The 22282-nt window shown below is 52.0% G+C and overlaps 1 protein-coding gene and 1 long non-coding RNA gene across 7 annotated transcripts in view; both read right to left on the bottom strand.

The window, feature by feature from the left end:
* Positions 1–317: 317 nt before the first annotated feature.
* LOC136794104 (uncharacterized) lies at positions 318–4420 on the bottom strand. Its single transcript, XR_010840448.1, has 4 exons — positions 4308–4420; positions 3764–3801; positions 1203–1302; positions 318–510 (listed from the first exon to the last, which is right to left on the bottom strand). It is a non-coding gene; the product is annotated as an uncharacterized lncRNA (long non-coding RNA).
* Positions 4421–5580: 1160 nt separating this feature from the next.
* The window catches only part of DNMT1 (DNA methyltransferase 1), a 43343-nt gene continuing 26641 nt past the window's right edge, over positions 5581–22282 (bottom strand). For 5 of the 6 annotated variants that reach the window (XM_059059817.2, XM_059059818.2, XM_059059819.2 and 2 more), the window contains exons 19-40: positions 21543–21694; positions 21188–21375; positions 20904–21087; positions 19375–19472; positions 18875–19022; positions 17386–17501; positions 16989–17193; positions 16775–16908; positions 15611–15784; positions 13385–13606; positions 12309–12501; positions 11510–11594; positions 11180–11308; positions 10748–11030; positions 10309–10450; positions 9554–9720; positions 8939–9116; positions 8053–8248; positions 7592–7755; positions 7317–7433; positions 6400–6490; positions 5581–5938 (exon numbers count right to left, since the gene is read on the bottom strand). In XM_059059817.2, the coding sequence (XP_058915800.2) occupies positions 5907–5938; positions 6400–6490; positions 7317–7433; positions 7592–7755; positions 8053–8248; positions 8939–9116; positions 9554–9720; positions 10309–10450; positions 10748–11030; positions 11180–11308; positions 11510–11594; positions 12309–12501; positions 13385–13606; positions 15611–15784; positions 16775–16908; positions 16989–17193; positions 17386–17501; positions 18875–19022; positions 19375–19472; positions 20904–21087; positions 21188–21375; positions 21543–21694 (3398 nt within the window). In that variant the 3' untranslated portion in view covers positions 5581–5906. Of the gene's footprint in view, positions 5939–6394; positions 6491–7316; positions 7434–7591; positions 7756–8052; positions 8249–8938; positions 9117–9553; positions 9721–10308; positions 10451–10747; positions 11031–11179; positions 11309–11509; positions 11595–12308; positions 12502–13384; positions 13607–15610; positions 15785–16774; positions 16909–16988; positions 17194–17385; positions 17502–18874; positions 19023–19374; positions 19473–20903; positions 21088–21187; positions 21376–21542; positions 21695–22282 lie in introns of all 6 variants that reach the window. The other variant, XM_059059820.2, reaches the window with a different exon arrangement.

Raw genomic sequence — 22282 nt, 5'->3', positions numbered from 1 at the left:
GCCCACGCACAGCAATGAAGACCCAACGCAGCCAAAAATAAACAAATTTATTTTAAAAATAATTTTTAAAACTATTTCAGGGCTTCCCTGGTGGCGCAGTGGTTGAGAGTCCGCCTGCCGATGCAGGGGACGCGGGTTAGTGCCCCGGTCCAGGAGGATCCCGCGTGCCGCGGAGCGGCTGGGCCCGTGAGCCGTGGCCGCTGAGCCTGCGCGTCCGGAGCCTGTGCTCCGCAACGGGAGAGGCCACAACAGTGAGAGGCCCGCGTACCGCAAAAAAAATAAAAATAAAAAAAAGATAAAGTACAGCATAGTGATTATAGTTAATAAAATTGTATTTTTGTATTATTATTTTTGTATTATTTTTGACTGAATAAATTAGGTCATTCAGGGTTACAAAATGATTACCTCGGTCTATTCTTTCACCTACATTTATTAATTGCCATTCTATTGGAAATAGAGCTTTCTTCGGATCAGCAGGCACGATCTGGTTATCATGACACACAGTCACTGCTGGAAAGAGAGAAAAGGCTTCAATGATTTTAAAATGTGGCATTTGTAGGAATTCCCTGGTGGTCCAGTGATTAGGACTCAGCGCTTTCACTGCCGGGGCCCGGGTCTGATCCCTGGTCAGGGAACTAAGATCCCACAAGCCGTGCTGTGCGGTCGAAAAAAAAAAGGGGGCATTTGTGAATAGTCACCTCAAATGGTAATGAGGTTTTTTGTGTGTGTGTTTGTTAATTTTATTTATTTATTTTTGGCTGCACTGGGTCTTCATTGCTGCGCACGGGCTTTCTCTAGTTGCGGCGAGCGGGGGCTACTCTTCGTTGAGGTGCACGTGCTTCTCATTGCGTGGCTTCTCTTGTTGCAGAGCACAGGCTCTAGGTGCACGGGCTTCAGTAGTTGTGGCACGTGGGCTCACTAGTTGTGGCTTGTGGGCTCTAGAGTGCAGGCTCAGTAGTTGTGGTGCACGGGCTTAGTTGCTCTGCAGCATGTGCGATCTTCCCAGACCAGGGTCAAACACGTGTGCCCTGCACCGGCAGGCGGATTCTTAACAACTGTACCACCAGGGAAGTCCGGTAATGAGGTTTTGAGCACCAGTGGATCTCCATTGATTAAATGTATGCCAATCTGCAGCCACTGTGGAAAACAGTATGGAGGTTCCTCAGAAAACTAAACATAGAATTATCTAGGGGGTTACTTACAATTTGGGACTTCCCTGGAGGTCCAGTAGTTAAGACTTCACCTTCCAATGCAGGGGGTGTGGGTTCGTTCCCTGGTCAGGGAACTAAGATCCCACATGCTCTGTGGCCAAAAAAACAAAACATAAAACAAAAACAGTATTGTAACAAATTCAGTAAAGACTTTTAAAATGGTCCACATCAAAAAAATCTTTTAAAAAATTATCCTATATCCCAGCAATCCTGGGTATATATCTGGACAAAACTCTAATTCAAAAAGATACATCCACCCCTATGTTCATAGCAGCACTATTCACAATAGCCAAGACATGGAAACAACCTAAATGTCCATCGACAGATGAATGGATAAAGAAGATGTGGTACATATATACAATGGAATACTACTCAGCTATGAGTAAGAACAAAATAATGCCATCTGCAGCAACATGGATGCAACTAGAGATTACCATACTAAGTGAAATAAATCAGAAAGAGAAAGACAAATACCATATGATATCACTTACATGTGGAATCTAAAATATGACACAAATGAAGCTATCTATGAAACAGAAACAGACTCACAGACATAGAGAACAGACTTGTGGTCTCCAAGAGGAGGGGCTTGGGGGAGGGATGGAGTGGGAAGCTGGGGTTAGCAGATGGAAGCTTTTGTATATAGATTGGGTGAACAACAAGGTCCTACTGTATGGCACAGAGAACTATATTCAATATCCTTTGATAAACCATAAGGAAAAAGAATATATATAAAAAAGAACGTATATAAACGTATAACTGAGTCACTTTGCTGTACAGCAGTAATTAACACAACATTGTAAATCAGCTATACTTCAATTTACAAAAATAGAGTACATGGGGCTTCCCTGGTGGCGCACTGGTTGAGAATCCGCCTGCCGATGCAGGGGACACGGGTTCGTGCCCCGGTCCGGGAAGATCCCACATGCCGCGCGGAGCGGCTGGGCCCGTGAGCCGTGGCCGCTGGGCCTTCGCGTCTGGAGCCTGTGCTCCGCAACGGGAGAGGCCCCAACAGTGAGAGGCCCGCGTACCGCAAAAAAAAAAAAAAAAAAAAAAAAAAAAATAGAGTACATGTATGCCAATCTACTACAATCACTCTTCTCCCCAGAAAAGGCTTAACTTCCACCCTGATGGAAGGAACAATTTCCCTGCCAGTCGGCCAGGGTGGCAGGAGCTAGCTTCTGGCAGCAGTGTCCCCTCACTCTGGCCCGCCCAAGCACAGCAGCACCCCCTAGGTCCACAAGCCTGGCTCAGGCCAGAGAGCTCGGTGTGCATGGAGGTGGGTATACGTCACAGGCAGGTATACCCTGGGCCAGCCCTGGAACTGCACCCCTGAGGGAAAGCCCACCACCCAGCTGAGACCCAAGGGCTGAGCCACAGAACGCTGTTTCCACTCCTTATGCTAACGTGATCCTCAGATTTTTCCTGGTAGCACATTGAATACCTGAAACGAAGACCTCAACTGGAAAAGTATCATAAAAATGATGGAATTCAGTAAGTTGGCTAAGTTAAAAAATATATATATATATAAATACAAAATACAAAGTCAATAATCTTTCTGTAGGCAAAGGACCACTGTTCGGAAAATAACGTCCTGCATACATTAGTAATAAAAGGATTAAATACCTAGAAATCGAGTTAAGAAACTTGTAATGTCTATATGAAAACTTTAAAACACAGAATGATGAGGTTTAAAATAAGAACATTCCTTCTGCATAGTGAGAAAGAGGGACCAACTACCGATTATACATTGGCAACATGGGTGAATCTCAAAACCATTAGGCTGAGTGAAAGCAGCCAGACAGAGAAGTCCACACTGCACCAACAGATGAAAGTCATCCATGAAGATGGACGTGGACCAGAGGTTGCCTGTTGGTGGTGGCAAGGGGGGGATACTGAACTGGGAAGGGACACAGGGGACTTCTGGGGTGATGGAAACATTCTATAGTTTGATAAGGATGTCGGTCCTCAGGCTGATTCATTTACCGGAATAAACTGCTGCACACCCAGGACTTGAGCCTTTCATATTAGACCTCAGTTTACAATGGGAATCCAGTGAGACGCTCCTAGGTAGAACAACCTACAAAGTGCGAAGCGCTTATAATCGATGCCACCATTTATTTGTAGCAAAGAGAGACACACACACCTGCACTCGGGCACAGAAGGACTTTGGAAAGACAAGGATTTGATGTCTTGGTCAGGGGTCCTGAGAATGAAGACTTAGCATACTTTTCACTGTACTCACGATATACTTTTTTTTTTTTTTTTTTTGCGGTATGCGGGCCTCTCACTGTTGTGGCCTCTCCCGTTGCGGAGCACAGGCTCCGGACGCGCAGGCTCAGCGGCCATGGCTCACGGGCCCAGCCGCTCCACGGCACGTGGGATCTTCCCGGACCGGGGCACGAACCCGCGTCCCCTGCATCGGCAGGCAGATTCTCAACCACTGCGCCACCAGGGAAGCCCCACGATATACTTTTTAATGCGTTTTTAGCTTTAAAAAAAACCCAGCGGAACGTATAGCTAAAATACAAAATCTGACGGGGGAACTTTACCTTGTCGAGCTGTTGTGTTTACCATGTGCGTTTGTTACCTGTTGAAAAAAATAAGTTGAGATGTCAATTTCTTGCCACATAAAAATGATTCACATGTTAAGATGTCATAGAAATATGGAAGAAAACACTAGTTTGATTTAGGGGTAGGGAAGGCCTTTCTAAATAGGCTCTAAAAAAATAGAAGAGCAGACAAATATAAATCTAAAAAATCTTTACAGCAAAGATAGGATGACTCAAAATGAAAGTAACACAAGAAGGGGACAGCCCCCAGAAAGGACAAAGGCGACAGCATATGTCACCACAGAGATAAGGAACAAATTACAGTGGCCACCAGACACTTGGGAGCGTTGAATCACTCCTAAAAAATGCTAACAAGGGAATTCCCTGGTGTTCCAGTGGTTAGGACCCCACGCGCTTTCACTGGTGAGGGCCAGGGTTCAAGCAGAGGGCCAGGGTTCAATCCCTGATCGGGGAATTAATTCTGCAAGCCATGCACGTGGCCAAAAAAAAAAAAAAAAAAAAAAAAAATGCTAACAAGACTCACTATTCCATTGACAGAATTGAAGAGGCAGAAGCCAGGGTAGGGTAAAGTCCAGGTGGCACTGTTGGTGGGAGAAGCATTAAAACCTCTCCAGGGGGGTAGGTCAGCCACATGACCTGAAAGAGAAATATGAAAACATTTATACTCAGTGATCCAGGAAGCTCTCTACATATCTCCCTGAAGGATACAATGGAAGATTCCATACAAGGATGTTCAGTGCAGTGTCGTTTACAAGACAAGAGGGAACAGCTTAATTACCATGAAGGAGCTTAAATTTTACATTTGAATTATCTCTAGTCCCTTCATCTTTTTTTAAGATTGATTGATTTGGCTGCGTTGGGTCTTTGTTGCTGCACGTGGCTTGCATGGGTTTCTCATCGCAGTGGCTTCTGTTGTTACGGAGCACAGGCTCTAGATTCGCGGGCTTCAGTAGTTGCGGCTCGAGGGCTCAGTGGTTGTGGCTTTCGGGCTCTAGAGCGCAGGCTCAGTAGTTGTGGCGCACGGGCTTAGTTGCTCTGAGGCATGTGAGATCTTCCCGGACCAGGGATCAAACCCGTGTCCCCTGCACTGGCAGGTGGATTCTTAACCACTGCGCCACCAGGGAAATCCTAGTCCTTTATGATTAAAGCACCCGTGACTTACATGGACAGATACAGTTGAGGTGCCTCCAAGTGCTTTCCTAAAAGCACACGTAGAGGTGGTGGGGCAGGTGTTACTTGACATCCTAACAGTGGCCCTTTGGGTTGTGTGTGCTGGTGACTCACATGTCTTTGTCTGCTTCTGCTTTGTCGTCATTTTATAGCAGGTCTTTTCCCAAAGACAAACCGGAGAAAAGGGTTGTTCATCTCAGAATTCAGTAGGACTGAGTCAGGGTGAAAGTATGGAAAGTCCCACCTCCCAGATGCTTAGGCAAATAAGGGCTCTGCGTGGGGCTGGCAGGCCAGGGCTACGAGTGACTCTTTTTGCTCCACCATCCATTGCATGGGGCTCTGGCCTCATGGTCACAGGACAGTTGCTGCCTTGCCAGGAATCACAGCCCGCTCCAGACCAAAGGGCTACAAGGCCACGGGAAGTCCAAGACTCTTCCTTTAAAGGGCGTTCCAGGAAACCGCATCAGCAAGTTCCACTCCCACCCCCACCCCAAACAGGCATGGACCGTCTAACTTCAGATGAGGCCTCCGCAGGGTCACCTGCAACACTGAGGAGCCCGCTCTCATCCAGCCTCAGCTGAGAGGCGGCCAGACATCCCTGGTAAATCAGGAGTCATCACCCAGGGTGATTTATAGGAGAGATTTATTTGAAGAAATATTACAACATATAAAAACTACATAAAGTCTTAATTTCCACTCATACAGTGGTAAATTTGATATAATGCATAATAAAAAACTTTTAAAATCCAGAACGGACAAAGTACTGCACAGTTTCATCACTAAGTCAAATTAGTTGATAAGCAAATCTCACAGAAGAGCTTCATGTCAGCCAAGGCCACAAACACCGTGTACAACACATCTGAACTGACAGATTGACATGTTAAAAATACAACAATATCAGTGCACGTTGGGGATCTCTGGTGCCAGAAACAAGGGCAACTGGAGGGCAGAACTAGTCCTTAGCAGTCTCCTCCTTGATTTTAACTGAAGAGAAATAAAAGGGAGAGTCATTGCAGGGAACGTATGTAATGTGACACGAAGCAACAGGCAAGCACATCAGGTACATGAACCAGGAGCTACATTAATGCCCAGGCGTTGACGTTAAAGGACCACCTCGTAAGAACCTGCAGCAGCTCTGCATCAGCATTCAGAGACTGAACACTGCTCAGGTGCTCACTAAAGGTTTCCAGACCACCTGGGTTATGGGCTAGCGTCTGAGGCGGGCACAGCCGACCCAGACTCACTTAGCAGGACAGAGGCAAGCGCCCCGAGATCTGACCACTTGTCCACTGCGTGCTGGGCCCCAGCGCTCTGCGCTTACCCACACGCTCACTCATCTCAGAGCAACCCTGAGAGACGTGAGGCCACCAGGGAGGGTGGGTGACTCGCCCCAGTCTCAGAGCCTAAAGCCATACCCCTGCTGTCCCCACCGCTCCCTACCATACCTGAGGTGCTCTCTCGCGCTCTGGCCAACATACAGCGCTTGATCTCCAAGCCGATGGCTTTGGCCAGTGGTGGTGGCACAGCGTTACCCACCTGCAGGAAGGAAGGAGGGCAACGTCTGGCTTGGCACGGCTGGAGTCAGCGCTAGCCTCCACTCAAGATACGGGCACTGGGCCCCCGGTCTCAGCCTCACACAGGCCTCCAAAGCCCTTCCCTCAGGATGGCGCTCAGACCCTCCACCCAGCCCACCCTCCCGCCCCAAACACCAGCAGGTCAAGCACCACTCAGAGAAGGGGGCCTTTAAAGGGCTTTAGAAAATCTTAGAATCCGGATATGGAAGCTACTGTGTTTCACTTCTGGCTGAGAGCTGTTGCTCCCAGAGCACAGGATGGCTGAGGGGGGTGAGATGGGAGGGTCTCGCTGTGACCCCCAGGCACCGCTGGCCTTTTCAGCCACATGCCTGCATTCCTTGGAAATATATTTCATTCACAGCCAAATGGAACACCCTGAGAAACGGGAGGAATTATTGGTTCGTTTCAACCCTTAGCAACAGGGACTTTTCACCACAGTGTATTTCATCTGCTCTCTGCGATGCACTGGAACTTTCCTTTGGGCTAAACGTGCCTCAGCTGTCCACGGCACCCGACCGACACACGTGGTGACTCCGCCTGACCTGGGAGCGCCCTGGGCCCCAGGGACAGGGTCCCTCCTTCCTGAGCACCCCCTCGTGGGAGGGCTGAGGCCGGTCAGCCCCCAGCCCTGGGGGCTCCGCGTCCGCTCGGAAGTGACTGCGAGTCAAGCTCCCCACCGACCAACTAACTCCCTCCTGGTCTCCCTCCCGCCAGGGCCGCTTCGTGCACGGTGCCGGTGGGCCCCTCCTCAGCGGGGAGGAGACCCGGGCCGACTGCGCTCCACTGACCTGCCGGTGCTTGTCCAGGATGTTGCCGAACAGCCGGTAGGTGTCGGGGAAGCCCTGAGAGCGGGCGCACTCCCGCACACTCACGACGCGGTGCTGCTCTGGGTGGAGCACGCGGCCCTGGGGGCAAGAGGCGCGACGGGGGTGGGAGTGAGACGGGGCAACGGGAAGCCCACCCCGGGCCGGGGCACAGAGGCAGGAGGCGGCAAGGAGGGCCGGCCCACCCACAAAGCCCGTGCCTCCGTCCCTGCCCAGGCCCGAGTGGCCCTCAGACCTACCTGCTTGCCCATGGGCTCGGGGTTGGTGACGGTTGTGCTGAAGAAGCCGTCCCACTCGAGCCGTCCGTAGAGGCCGGCCCAGTGGTTGTGCCTGTTCCCGGTGTGGGGCAAGCACCAGGGAATGAGGGTGTTGAACTGTCTGGCCGCAGGGTCACAGGCTTTGCCTGTTGGAAGACAGGGCTGCGATGGGGCTGTGCCGACAGAAGGGGAGGATGGAGCCACTGACAGTCCCCGTTTGCCAGGCAGAGCTTTATCACGGACCCTGTTCTCAGCAGCCGTGTGCAGCAGGGACACCCAGGGCCGCTGGGTTCCTGTGTGGCAGCCCCAGCATCTCCTGCTGAGAAACCCCGGAGACCGTGCTCCTTGCCCTGAGCCCACCGCCCCGCTGCAGAGCCTAAGGGGGCTCTCACACCAAACTTGAGGAAGCCACACTGAGGCCAGGGCACAAGCAGGGGTCCCACCTTCCACACAGGAGCAGACCCCGCGGAGAGCCCCGGCGCTGCTGCAGCCGTTCTTCTTGTCGTGGTAGTTGTACCGCAGCTTCCTGGCCAAGGTGCCGTCAGAGAGCCGCACCTCGATGTTTGGCAGGTCACGCCAGTCTGAGCCCGGGGCCAGAGGGATGTGTCGCATGCGAGCGGCCACCAAGGCACTCATGTCCTGGAAGAGCACAGCAGGCCCAGCTGTCGCTGAGCTCGGGGAGCACCTGACCACGCGCAGTGGGCTGGGCGCCATAGTACTGGGCACTGGGCAGACCACGGTGACCAGGACCCCCAAGGGGCTTGTATCCCACCGTGGGAGACAAGCAGTGACCCCAATCGACAACCTGGGGGTTACACACGTGCCATGAAGACACCAGAGCAGGGATGTGGAACGACGGGGGAACGGGTGAAGGGACAGCTTCGGGCAAGCACGGGGCTTCTGAGGAGGTGACGTCGCAGCTGAGCCCTGCGGGACAGGAGGAGCCGGCGGCGGGGAGAGCTGGGGTTTGGTGCGTTTGGGAGATACCCAGAGAACAGCAGTGCTGAGAGACAAGACCAGTCATAGGAGACGATGGCCGGACACACCACTCTAGCCCGATTCTAGGCAGAGTATAAGCTCTGATCGACACTTTCCAGGACCATGTAGTGGGGCGGGGGTGGGGTGCAGGAGGAGAAGCAGGAGGCGGTGAGGTGTGAGGCTGGGCCGGCAGAGGTAGTGGAGTTTGGGTGAGGGGCCAAGAGCAGGAGGAGCTAGAAGGGGGCCGAGATCAGATCCCACTTCCCCCGCAAGCCCTGGCTGGGCTCCAACCACAGAGCTGCTCCTGGGAGGCCGCTGGGAGGAGGCCCCGCTTTATGGAGGTGACGTTACCTTACAGATGTGGTCCCTGAGGATGGGCTGGTACTGCGAGCCCCGGAGCTGCCTCTGGAACCAGGACTGAGGCTCCCCGTTGTACGAGATCTCCTGCGCCGAAGCTCCGTTCCGGATCTCGGGAAGGTCGGACATCGTGTCCCGCACGGTGATGGTTCGGAACGGACCCGAGCTCAACCTGCAACAGAGCACAGATGGTGGCACCTCTGGGGACGCACACAGCTACCGTGTGTGTGAGTCACAATTGCTGTCCCCCGACTGCTGGCACCGTCTTCGCCAGAGAAGGCAACCCGGCTCGGGGTCAAAGGGCCGCCCGAGGTCACAGGGGCAGCATTCTTCTCAGACCCCGTCTGAAAAGGGGACAGGCTATAGTGTGGGCTCTGCCCCTGACTGCGGCCAGGCTTCTGGCCACTGCCCTGGACACGGGGCACTCGGGGTCAGGACGAGACCAGAGGTGGCAGAGCATTCGCAGGGCAGGCCAGACGCAGCACTGTCTGCTCCTCGCTAACACTTTCTCCTCGGATCGGGCCTCTTCACAGAGGTCCACCCGCACCAGGCCTCGCTGGGGAAGGCTCACAAGCACCAGGACAGCAGGCTGGCCGGGGGTGCTCCTACCTGGTGATGTTGCTGACAAACTTCTTGTCGTCGACTACGACGCTCAGCTGGCAGGCCCGGGGCGCGAACACGTGCAGCGGCTCTGGGAACAGAGGGAGCTGCTCTCCGGGGGCCGCGGCCAGGATGATGGCCCGCCTCCGCGTCTGGGCCACGCCGTACTGACCAGCCTGCGCAGGGGAGGGCCAGACACACACACGCTCAGTGGGCGCCTCCAATCAGCTGGGCCGATGGCCGGGGTCCGCAGCACCTGACTTTCTGGGGCGTCTGGCTGGTGTGGAACTCACCCGGAGAGCCCCTAGTTAACCCACGGGCTCATGCCTAACGGGAGGTGGGACCGGAGAAGAGCACGAAAGATCCCAGGAGGTGGCCGATAGCCCCCGGAGAAGATGGGAGTGAACGCTGCTGGCGATCCCAGCCAGCTCTTTAAACAGCACATGAAGGAGCACTTGGGGAGAAGAGCGGCCAGAGGAGACACCAGGAGCCGTGCCACCTGCCTGGCAGCCCACGTCCCAAGGGAAAGAACACGGCTGCCAACAAGGTTGATCAGTGAGGCCGAGACGCTATGGAAGCTGAATGGGAGGGGGGGCCCGGCAGCTGTCTCCCCAACCCTCACCCGCACTGCAGGTTACCACACTGTGGCCTGTCCCTTTGAGCTCTATTTTCCGTTTGAGACAGCTTGCTGCTGTCCAGGGACTGCTCGGCCCCTTCTCCGGCCACACGCGTCTGCCCACTCTGCCCCTGCCCGGGGGGCCCACCTGCAACACGCCGAAGGTGCACTGGTAGCCCATGCGGACCAGGCAGCGGAGCGTGAGCTTCAGGACCATGGAGCGCTTGAAGGAGACGAAGTTCCTGACGTTCTCCAGGAGGAAGTACCTGGGCCGGTAGTAGTCGCAGTAGCTGTGGAGGCGGGAGAGACGAGAGAGGAGGAGACCTACTCTGCCAGAAGCCACTCTCAAATGCTTGACGTTTGTCAAGACGCACCTGCCAACTCGCAAGGTCTCTCCCTAGCGGAGGGGCAGCCGTGAACTTCCTGAAGGCAAAGACCGGCGTCTCACTCAGCACACCGCCTTCGGCAGGTGCGAAGGCTAAAGCAGTTACTGCTCGGCCCTGGCACGCCTGTGGCGCAGCCCCAGGACCGGCCATCTAGTCGCCCTGGGGCAGCAGCGAACGCAGAGGGAATTCTAGCCTGTTTACCTGAGGAAGGAGACCACCAGGGAGTTCTTGAACTTCGAGTAGGTTCGAGAGTTGAAGCGGTTCATGCCGCTAAAGCCTTGGCAAGGCGGCCCGCCGCACAGCATCTCCACGTCTCCCTTCTGCGGCAGCTTCTGGCCGCGGGAGTTGGTCACCTCCCCGGCCATGACCAGCTTCAGCAGGACGTTGCAGTCCTCCGTGAACACTGTGGACCCGGGATTGTTCAGCCGGAACGCCTGGGCCGCGGGGTCCCACATCTCGATGGCCCACAGCGTTTCCGAGATGCCTGGGGGACACAAGGACAAAGATGAGCTGTGAACCCCCTGTAGCATGAGACTCTTTAGTCAGAACTGTGACCAGAGCCAGAAAGGTCTTCCAGGCAGAACATGCCCGGTCCGGTTTTAGCAGCTGTGCGGAGAGAAACCCGGAGCCTACCTGCTTGGTGGAACCCTTCCGACAAACCCCCACAGCCAGAAAACACATCTAGGGTCCGCAGCTTTGGCAGCTTGATTTCCGTCTCCAGTTCACTCGGCTCACAGCTTTGCGACTTTGTCCTGCTTTTCCCTGCGGGAGACAGGCCTCAAGTCAGATCAGGGCCCTAACGTGCTCTCTTCATACACCCTGGTGATTCAGAGATGGCCTCGTTTTGAGTTGGCGGCAGCACAGTGAGGTAAGGTCAGAGGCTGCTCTTTTATACTGACTGATTCACGAGAATCGAGTTATAGGAGACGGACTTGAAAAGAAGCCCGTGGAGTAACGACATACCTTTTCCCTTCCCTTTCCCTTTATTTCCAGGGCTACGGGCATGGTTTGGAGGATCTTCAAAGCTTTTGCTCTTGGCATTATAGGCCTGGGAAGGAAAGAACCACAACAGTCTGGAAGTTAAACACCAGTCCCCTCTCTAACAAATACGGTTGAAGTTAATTTGATAAGATCTACTTAATTTCTCCCTAAATATGGCCATAAGCAAAAAGTGCTTTGATTTTTATTACATTAGAGATGAGGGGAAAATTCTACTAATACACACATTTTATGTGGCCAACAATGAAATTCCTGCTATTTGAAGTACCTGTACTACTCATTCTAAAAATAGGCAAATGTTACAATTAGACTGTACATACTGGAACCTGGGGGAAACATGGGTCATCTTAAAACGACACATGCCTATCACAGAAAAGCCATGCTCAAACAATTTAAGAGTGATTAGCTTAATCAACAAACTGCTGGCTCTACTCCCAAAAACCAGGCCACAGGCTCAGCTGTATGGCCCCGGCCTGGATACGGATCCCTGGCTGAAGGCACTGGGGGCAGGGCTGCATCTCCCAGGGCTAGAGGAACCTTTCCCTAACTCAAGGGCACTGGCCAGGCCAGCAGAGGCCACTTAACAGTCTTCAAAAACTGCTGTTGCCTTAGGACACGCAAATGTGACATTGTTTTGTTTTAAGCCCAAAGTGTTAAATTCCAGAACAACCTGAATGTCACAGATTCGTACTCTGGATAAACCGCTTTCTCGGGGGCTGTGTCTGACCCCAAGGTGCTCCCTCCAGTGAGCCCAGGGCCCCACCTCAAGGAAGTAGAAGCGGTCGGGGCCGCCGGCGGAGAAGTCCTGGAGGCACTCGGGCAGGTCCTCCCCATACTCCACGGTGCAGCGGCCCTGCACGGCCTTGAAGTCCACCACAGCCTCCTCGTCACTCCAATAAAGCAGGTTGATGTCTGCGTGGTAACTCGCCGGGGTGGACTTGTGCGTGTTCTCCGGCCTGTGAGGGCAAGGGTCTTTGTTAGCTCTTTTGCCTCGAGCTGACAGGCAAGTAAATGGCACGTTCCTGAAAGTGCTCAGATGATCGGTGGGTAAAGACCATTCCCCACCCCGGCAAGTCACCTTGATTACTAACCCCCTTAGTTGGCACTAACCGCAGACTAAGTGGGATTCGTTGCCATGAACTCAACTAATGGTTTGCTTGCTCTTCACGCCCCCAGTGTAGCCCCAAAAGACAACTTGTCCTGTGTTAAGACCAGCTGCTGGTCTGTTAAAAAGCATGTCTAGAGCTGCCTTCATTCGCCTATAACAGCCAGATTCCTTGTTCTTTCTCATTACTCAACTGATTATTGCAAAGACTTCAAAAAATCTTCCACGTACATTACCTGAGACATGGAGCAACTTTAGACCTATCTGTATGGATTAGTTTCAAGTTATCTCCTAACCATTATTAGGATCCCAGAAAAAGACTGAGTGGAGCCAAGACCTTGGACAGAGAGAAACCCCAGAACAGGGAAGAGGGCCTAAGGACAGAGGGATGGGGAATGGGGCGGGGGCGGAACACGGACAGTGTTCTGAGACAGAACACACGGACAGAACTCAGGGTTCTGAGGGCGCCTCAGGCAGAGCCCAGGACATCCCATGCCTGTCTTTGTCACACTCTGGACTTCTGCTCACAGATTTCTTTTGGACAAAGCTCTGCAGCTTTAAGAGAGAAAGCGAGGGCTGTGAGATGTAGCTGTAGTCATCCTCAGTACCCTCCAGGTAATCAGAAACACTTGGAAGAACAGATACCTCCACCCAACTCTTAGACCGCCACTGTGTGTGTGCTGTCACCACCCCGCCTCAGGCAGAGCCCCCTGAAGGGCAGAGGCTTCACCGACCTGTAAAACTTGTTGACTCTGATCTTGATATCGGTCTCGTTGGGCCTGCCGTTGCTCTTCTTGATGCAGAAGACCTCTTTTATGCGGCCGATACGGTACGGCTCAGGGGCATCTAGGTTGCTGCCTTTGATGTAGTCAGAGTACTTCCGGTAGTGCTCTGGATACAGAGCTTCATCCACAGGCTCCTTCCGTGGGCGTTTCACAGGACTAGACAGCTTAATGCTGCAGAGAAGCAACCGTTATGAGTGACTGAACATGAAGCCTTAAAAAGTAGCCTCAGCATGACTGAGCAGTGACAACAACCACTTAACTTCAAACACCTTAAACTAATGCAGCTAAGTACCCTTAGAACAGATTTAGAGATTAAATCTCACCCACACTTTAAAATGGGTATTCTCCATCTGTGCTCTGGGTATAGTTGCTAAGGCTGTTCAGGTATTCCCCGCTCCCAGGCTCAGGGCAGGACCGTACTTCCTGGCACGTGATTCGTTCAGCTCCACAAGTACGGGCAGCAGTGGCGCACAAGTACTTGGAGCAGGAGCACTGAACTGCCAAGACAGCCTCCGCGCGCTTCCCCTTGCCTCAGACTGGCAACTCCTGAGAAGGCAGAGGCTCTGTCAGCCCAGGTCCCTGAGCGACACAACAGTCCGAGCCCCCTGAACCACAATGGACACACAGTACAGGCAAGAAGTAAACTTCTGTGATTTTAGGGTTGTTACCATGGCATATCCTACACTCTGACTGAGACATCGACCCAGAGGCAATCGGGAGAGGCGTGGGGAGAAGACGCGTGGTCTAGGCAAGCCGAATTTGGCCTGACCACGTACCGGCTAACTCAGGCCATCAAATCAGATGCCAAGCTGCCAAGACCGCAGGGCTGCATACTTTGAAGACTGCAGTTCAGGAAGGCAGCTGCTGTGCTTTCCCGTCAGACCCCCTGAAGTCTGACAGGCTCCAAAGGTGTCTCTGAACCCCTGTGCTCTCACTTCAGCTGCGCCAGGAGCACCTGGTAGACAGCATTACAGGGAGTCCTCCCCTTCGAGGCCAAACGCTGGAGCTAAAGGGCGTGATGCACACTCACTGTGCAGGTCTGGAAGGACCGATGTTTTGTAATTTACGGTGACTGAATGGAGGCTGGGGACTGGACTCCAATTAGGACTCGAGGAAAATGGAATTGCAAGTCGGGAAACTGAGCTGACTAAGCTCAGAAAATGTTGGCTGTAAATCCAACCACGCACTAGTTCTTAGAAAGAACAAGGAATGGATCAAGTGTGGACAATATCTGTGGCTTTGATTTTTCCCTGAAGAGCATCGATCCTCTGATGTGGAAGTCTTTTTTAAATTTTATTTATTTTTGGCTGCGTTGGGTCTTTGTTGCTGTGTGGGCTTTCTCTAGTTGTGGCGAGCGGGGACTACTCTTCGTTGCAGTGTGCGGGCTTCTCATTGTGGTGGCTTCTCTTGCTGCGGAGCACAGGCTCTAGAGCGCAGGCTCAGTAGTTGTGGCGTGTGGGCTTGGTTGCTCTGCAGCATGTGGGATCTTCCCGGACCAGGGATCGAACCCGTGTCCCCTGCATTGGCAGGTGGATTCTTTTTTTTTTTTTTTTTTTGGTGGTATGCGGGCCTCTCACTGCTGTGGCCTCTCCTGTTGCAGAGCACAGGCTCCGGACGCACAGGCCCAGCCGCTCCGCGGCATGTGGGATCCTCCCAGACCGGGGCACGAACCTGTGTCCCCTGCATCCGCAGGCGGATTCTCAACCACTGCGCCACCAGGGAAGCCCTGGCAGGTGGATTCTTAACCACTGTGCCACCAGGGAAGTCTCAGAAGTCTTTTGATGCAATTCCCATTTACCAAGAAGTAATAAGCCACTTTCTTTTAACTCACTTATTCCTTAGGGGCCTGGCAGGCAAGGTACTCCTCTCCCCACTTGATAGATGGGAACTGGGAGGGGGTCTCTGCCATGACCAGCTGGGCAGGAACCCACCACTGACCCTAGTGCTCTCTTCCTTAGCCAGCAGGCTCTCTGTCTGACTTCTTTCACAGACAGCTTCACTGCCACAGAATCACAGACGCTCTGCACTGGAAGGCTGGATAATGTCTGCTCACCACAGATGACACTGTGACAGCTTGGCAGCAGCAGGTACTGGGCTGCGGGGTGGGGGACATTGTGGAGCCAGCTCTGTACTGGCCCAGAGCTCCTGGCCCTGACTGCAGCAAGGGGCACTCACTTGAAGGTGAAGGCCTCGGGGGTGAGGTACACGCCATCGCCCAATCGATACTGGATGCCGTTCTTGGTGGCTAAGCTGTAGAGGACCCGGCCATCCAGGTCCTCAAGCTGCTCCATGACCCTGGGAATTTCTTTCTGCCTCATTTCAGCCAGACGTGCGCAGCTTGCACAGAACCTGAAGGAGTGATGGACAGAAACCAAAGGCCCTTAAGTGGCTGGTAGTGACTACAAGCAGCTGCCACTGGCTTAATCCAGACTCTGGTGACCAAGAGGAAGGATTTACATATGTTAGGGGGAACTGGCTTTCCTGCACTTTTATGCTCACACTTTAAAAGCACTTATTTGGGACCAAAGCCCAGAGATACACAAAATAGGAAAATGACAAGCCAACCCCACTTTAAGTTGTCGATCCTAAGACATTAACAAACCATCTAGAATACGGTCAAGAATCCACCACGAGCGATAACGCAGACAGTGGTAAAGACAGGAACTCAAAACGTCAGAGGAGGCTCACGCTCTTATCTCTAAAGGCTGAAGAGGTATTTGGTAAAATTCAACATTATTTCTGATGAATAAACCCTTCAAAGGAGAGTTACAGATTGCCTTAAAAACAGATCAAGCCAAAAGGCAGCCCCAGGTTGACTGGAGAAACACCAGAGGCATCGCAGCGAGCCCTCCTAGCCTCGGCCCTGTCAGCCTTACTGTCACACACTGCTCGCTCTGGAGGTGCCGGCTGCCACTTTTAGTTAAAACAAGTGACGTACCAAGGTTAGAAAGGAAGACATGGAGCACTAAACATTTTTTAAGAAGCAAGCCTCCCTAAAAGCACTCACCCACCAGTTCGAATAAAATGGAATCAAAGATCTCACTTATGAGAAAAGACACAAGATCCATGGTACAGACAATGAGGAACCCAGAAAGACACATCCTGTCCCTGGATGGGACAGCTTCTCATGAGGGTCACTCCCCACCAGGCTGTCCGCACACTCACAGCCACTGCAACCAAGTCAGGCTGGTCTTTGGTTGGTGAGGAAGACGGTCAGAAGACGTGGGGAAAGCAAGCCCAGCAGAGAGAAGCACAGGAAAAGCTCGAGGGGTTCGTGCAGACGCATGGCGTCCTCGAGCACCAACGGAGTGGCCCGAGGAGCCCAGTCGCAGCACTCACTTGTACTTGTTGTCCTCCATGGGCTGAATTTTTGGAGGGGACTCAAATCTTGCGTAGTCTTGGTCATACCAAAGCTGGTAGAAGTAGGTCTTTCCGTCATCCTCCGATATCAGGGCCTCAGGGTCCACGCCTCCCTAGGGACGAACGAGGCTGCCGTCAGCCATGATGACCCCACGCATTGAGGAGGGGCACACAAGGGGCACCAGACACTCACCTCCAAGGCCCAGTTTTCCGACGGGGCTTTATAGACGACCTGCACTTTGCTGTGAATGTATGAAAGCTGCATGTCCTCACATTCGTCTACCAGGAACAGCTCCAGGGGGTCCGATGTGGCCCCGAGGACCGTGTCCGTCCCAGCACAGAACCAGTGGGCATGAAACATCTGCCCGTTGCTGCTGTCCTCCCACAGTGCCGTGACCCTGGAGCCAGAAGAGGGGGCGGGAAGAAAGTTCTAACTTGACCGGCAGATCTGGACCGAGTCTCCTTGGGGGACATGTATTTTTCGGTTTTAGTATAGGGTTAAGAGCTGCTGCTATTCTTACAAAATAGGCACCTCCTACTTACTCAACAGAAAGTGTGGGCTGAAGTCAAGCAGAGGGAAGAACACAAACCTGGCTAAATACAGTGGTTTTGAAGAATCATCTGGAATAACAGAAACACAGTCCCCCACTTCCAGGGTTTCCGAGTCGATGCATACCTTCTTATAGTAACTCTTCTTCCCATCAGTCTGAAAACAAGAGCTTAATTTCAGGTGAGGATGGATTTGAAGGTCCGTGCTAGGCTTGACCTGCGTGTTCCTGTTACTTTATAGGAAAGTATCACTCATAACAATTTCTCCAAGAAGCCGTGAGCTCTACCCCCCTGGCTACTATAGAGAACATCCAACTTCTTTGGCTGGAAGCCTGCAGCAAAGGCCACTCACATCCCTCTATCACCACCTCTGCCCTCTTGTGTCACCAGCAAATGGGATCCTAGCATTCAACTGTAAGAGCACCATACCCCACTCCCCACACCTCTAGCCACACGGACCTCCTTCCTTCTCCCCCACAAGGAAAGCTGGTCCCACCTCAGCGCCTGTGCTCTGGTTCCTCCCCAGACCTCCATGCACTGGCTACTCTTCAACCTTTGGGTCTCAGCTCAGATGTTGCCCCACCAAGAAGCCTCTGTGGCCCCAGCACCCTTCCTGCCCCCCGCCCTCCTGACAGTACATGTGTCACAGGCAGGGGCTTAGTTATGCCTAGGCCTAGAGCAGCATCCAGCAGGGTAGGCCTCACACTTGTTGAGGGAACTGACCATCTTTGGCTTATGGACATCGAGGGAACAACACTGAGATGACATTCACTCTCCAGCTCTGGTAGAAGATTTGACCCTTAGACAGGCAGGTAACCACAGAACCCCCGGGAGGCCGTCTGCTAGTGCCTCCAAACACCTACTCCTAGGCCAGAGAGGACTGTGAAGGCTCTCTTCAAAACAAGCTTGGAAGGGGAACCAGCCTGACACCCCAAGAACTGTATCAAATGCCCATTTTGAGGACTTCCCTGGTGGCGTGCTGGTTGAGAATCTGCCTACCAAAGCAGGGGACACGGGTTCGAGCCCTGGTCCGGGAATATCCCACATGCCATGGAGCAACTAAGCCCGTGCACCACAACTACTGAGCCTGCGTGCCACAACTACTGAAGCCTGTGTGCCTAGAGCCCGTGCTCCCCAACAAAGAGAAGCCACCACAATGAGAAGCCTGTGCACCACAACGAAGAGTAGCCCCCACTTGCCACAACTAGAGAAAGCCCGTGCAAAGAAATGAAGACCCAACGCAGCCAAAAATAAATAAATAAAACAAATAGATATATCTATTTTTAAAAGCCCATTTTGGAGTGTGAGGAAAACTGAGTCCTTGGGTGTACAAGCAAAAAAATGCATCTCAGGTGCTTGACCACAGGCCTCGGCCTCTCAGCCAGCTCTGCTCCGCTCACGGGACAAATGGGCAGGTTTCTCAGCTGCAGGGCTCAGGCTGCTTAAGACCTCTGGCAGCGAGATACCACGAGACAACTGGCTTCTCAGAAGGGCAGCGCTAAAACGACTGAGAGCCTGCTCCTGGATTACCTTGACAGCTTCTCCAACCCAAAAGATCCGATCCTTGTTCTGCTTCTTTTTCTTCCCCTGATGCATCTTTTTGGGTGATGGCATCTCTGGAATATTGTCATCCACTTCTTCATCATCATCTGCCTCCTTCATGGCCATGTTGGGACACCTACAAAGTCAGTTATTATAAGCAAGGTCCTCTTTAAAAGTAAAACCAATTGGGAATTCCCTGGCGGTCCACTGGTTAGGACTCTGTGCTCTCACTGCTGGGGCCCGGGTTCAATCCCTGGTCGGGGAACTAAGATCCCACAACCCTCTCGGCCCAGGCAGAAAAAAAAAAAAAAAAAGGTAAAACCAACTGAAGGTGTTTTACTTAGAAAACAGGGACAGGCCTGGTGACAGTGCTAGACAAAGGGACCCTGCCTGCTCTGTACCTGTCAACCCAGCTGTCCCACACAAAGCCTATTTGCCATCAGCTGGCATTTTCCTCCATTTCAAGAACAAGCGTTGGCCAAACCTACCTCCTCTTTTGGCAAGCCTGTTTGCTCCTTCCGCTACCACCAAATTTAACCATATCCTTACAGGCTTTACACTTTCCACACTCAGGCTGTTGACAAATCTAAAACACATTTAAAAAGTAATCAAACAGTCATTAGTAACAGCTGGTAACCAGTTTTTGGTGAATTTAAAAACTGTAAATTCAACCTCATTAGAAGTAAGGGAAGTAAGAGTTAGGAACAAGATACGAGGTTTGCATAGGTTAAGCCTGACACATGGTGCTGGGACAGGTGTGGGGAAACGAGAACTCGCACTGCTCAAAGGATAATTTGGTGACCCCACTCTGGAGAACACTGTTCTAGATCAAAGTTAAGTACATGACCTACACCCCAGCAATTCTGCTTCTAAGGAAAGAAGAGTCACAGGAAGCCTCGTTAGAATATCAAGTTGCCCATCACTGAGGGATAAGCTGGAAGAGTCACAATGAAATATTATGGAATAAAGTGTTAACTAGTGTGACCTCCAAACAGCTCCCACGGAGATACTGAAGGTCATGTGGCAGACAAAGATTAGTCACAGAATTGGGGGCACCACAGTAAGGAGCGTTCCAGCTCACTTCTACTCCTGGCTTCTGGATGTCTTTTAATATGTCATGTTAACATTGTCTCTGGGAGACATCTGACTCGCCTACTGGGGTATTATGAGAATTCAATTAAAAATGTGCAAGAATACAATTTGAAAAAGAAACAAACACACATAATAACAGCTGTGAAAGATTCCGGTTTACGTTTTTAAAGCTTGGATACATATGTGCTAGATGAAATAAAGTAAAACCACAACACGAATGGCGAGGACATGCAAATCCCTATTTAAGGGCAGCCACTGAAGACAAAGGAGACACTCTGAAGTCAGTGGCCAGTGTGAATGCAGGGCAGTTCTGAAGGCAGCTGCTGTATTTTTGTGTTTAAGTTTTCATCCAAATTAAGTCAAACAGATACCAAGATACTGGGTTGGCCAAAAAGTTCGTTCGGGTTTTTCCGTAAGATTGGATGGAAAAACCCAAACGAACTTTATGGCCTACCCAACAGACCCGATCCCTTGGTCATAGATTTAGGGGGATTAATTCCTCTAGAGTGAAGTAAATATATATTAAAAAATTCAGTAAGAGAGGTCTTCTCAGGCCTCAGAGCTAGGCTGGACAAAGTCCCCACTTTCCCAGGGAATGGATGCCACGCAACAAGGCAGGCTCCTCGGTCTGTGGGGCAGTCACCCCCTCTGCTCTCACACCAGAGCCTGAGGACACAGTGGATCGCAGCCAGAGCAAAGGCACCCAGAAGGCCAGGTTCCTCTGCAACAACAGTGGTGCTGATGGCAAAGTGCCAGAGCACGCCTCTTTTGACAGCCATCCCAGAAGACATGCAAGTCCCCCCAGATCACTAACTCTTTCTTCTAGCTTCTGTTTTAGGGGTCACATTTGAGCAGTGAGAATCTCAAGCCAGAAAGAGACAGAAGTGAGTTCCTCAGAGATTACAAGGGGAGCAGGCAAGGTTACCTCACAGACGCCACACCGCCGGCGTTTAAAGGCATTCTCCTTGTCTTCTTTGTCATCCTTTTCAATTTGCTCCGCAAAGAAAGTGTCAAAGATCTGGTAGACCAGCTTCGTAGTGGTGGCTTTGGTGGGGCCTCTGTCCTTCTCCTTGGCAGGATGCCGGATGGTCTGCCGCCTTTCAGCTCGCCTGGGAGAGAGTTTCCATGGTGTTAGCAGGCTGGGAAGAGCACACAGGATGCTCTGCCTTCTGTCTCACGTCTTCAGTCTCATTCCTGCTGCATCCTTACCTTTTTCCCAAGGTGACCCCGGCCAACTTGATCAGGTCTCTCATGCAGGGGGTCAGAAAGATGGGTTGCTCGTCACTGTCCCCAGCCCGATCATAACTCTCTACTTGTTCCACCACAAACTGGGCGTGTCGAAGGAGAGAATCCTCTGTGAATCGATTCAGGTTGAGCATAGAAGGAGGAACAGTGGTCTTTCAGGAAAAAAAAAAAAAAAAAAAAAAATCAGAAGTTTCCCTTAGGCTTAAGCAAAACTGGTCTAAATCAAACAAACAATTTCTGCTGACTCTGAACATGTTTTCTAGCACATCTCATATAAATAGGTGTGAATCCCATATTGTGAATAACCTAAACCTCTTACCTCAATCTTATTGATCAGGTCTTCATATGTTGAGTCAGGGTTGTTCTGCAGAAACTCAACTACTATCTTACTTATGTAGATCTTCTCTTGCATCACGCTGAACAGTGGTGCATACTCTGGGCTGGGATCCATCAAAATGTATTCGGCAAATGCTGCAGTGAACAGATGTTTAAGAGAGCAGTTTGAACCTGATGGCAGCTACGGTGGCCAAAGGGCAGGGATGAGGCTACGAGGCTTACAGAAGAGGCTAAGAGTCATTCTGTACCCAAATGTCAAAAACCATGAAGTACAGTCCAGAGTTAGCTCATTCAGAAGGGGCCTGTCTGAGCCAGCTAGAGGACGGAGACTGGCCAAGCGGCTTTCCTTTGGCTCGATTCTGGTTTTTGGAATTCAGTCTGGGTTTCAGCTTCAAGAACATGACCTGCTTTTATACCGGAGGGTCAGTTCCAGGGCCAGTTGTAGCTAACATAAGAGGCCATTCCAGGGACTTCCCTGGTGGTGCAGTGGTTAAGAATCCGCCTTACAATGGAGGGGATGCGGGTTTGATCCCTGGTCAGGGAACAAAGATCCCACATGCCACGGAGCAACTAAGCCCACATGCCACAACTACTGAGCTCACGCGCCTCAACTAGAGCCCACATGCTGCAAACTACAGAGCCCACGCGTTCTGGAACCCACGCCACAACTACAGACCCCACGTGCCCTGGAGCCCGCATGCCACAACTAAAGAAGAAAAAACC

Source organism: Kogia breviceps, chromosome 4 (assembly GCF_026419965.1).
Source record: "Kogia breviceps isolate mKogBre1 chromosome 4, mKogBre1 haplotype 1, whole genome shotgun sequence".
In the NCBI taxonomy this organism is placed as follows: Eukaryota; Metazoa; Chordata; class Mammalia; order Artiodactyla; family Physeteridae; genus Kogia; species Kogia breviceps.
Note: the sequence above shows the minus strand (reverse complement) of the source record. Positions and strands in the feature narration are given on the sequence as shown.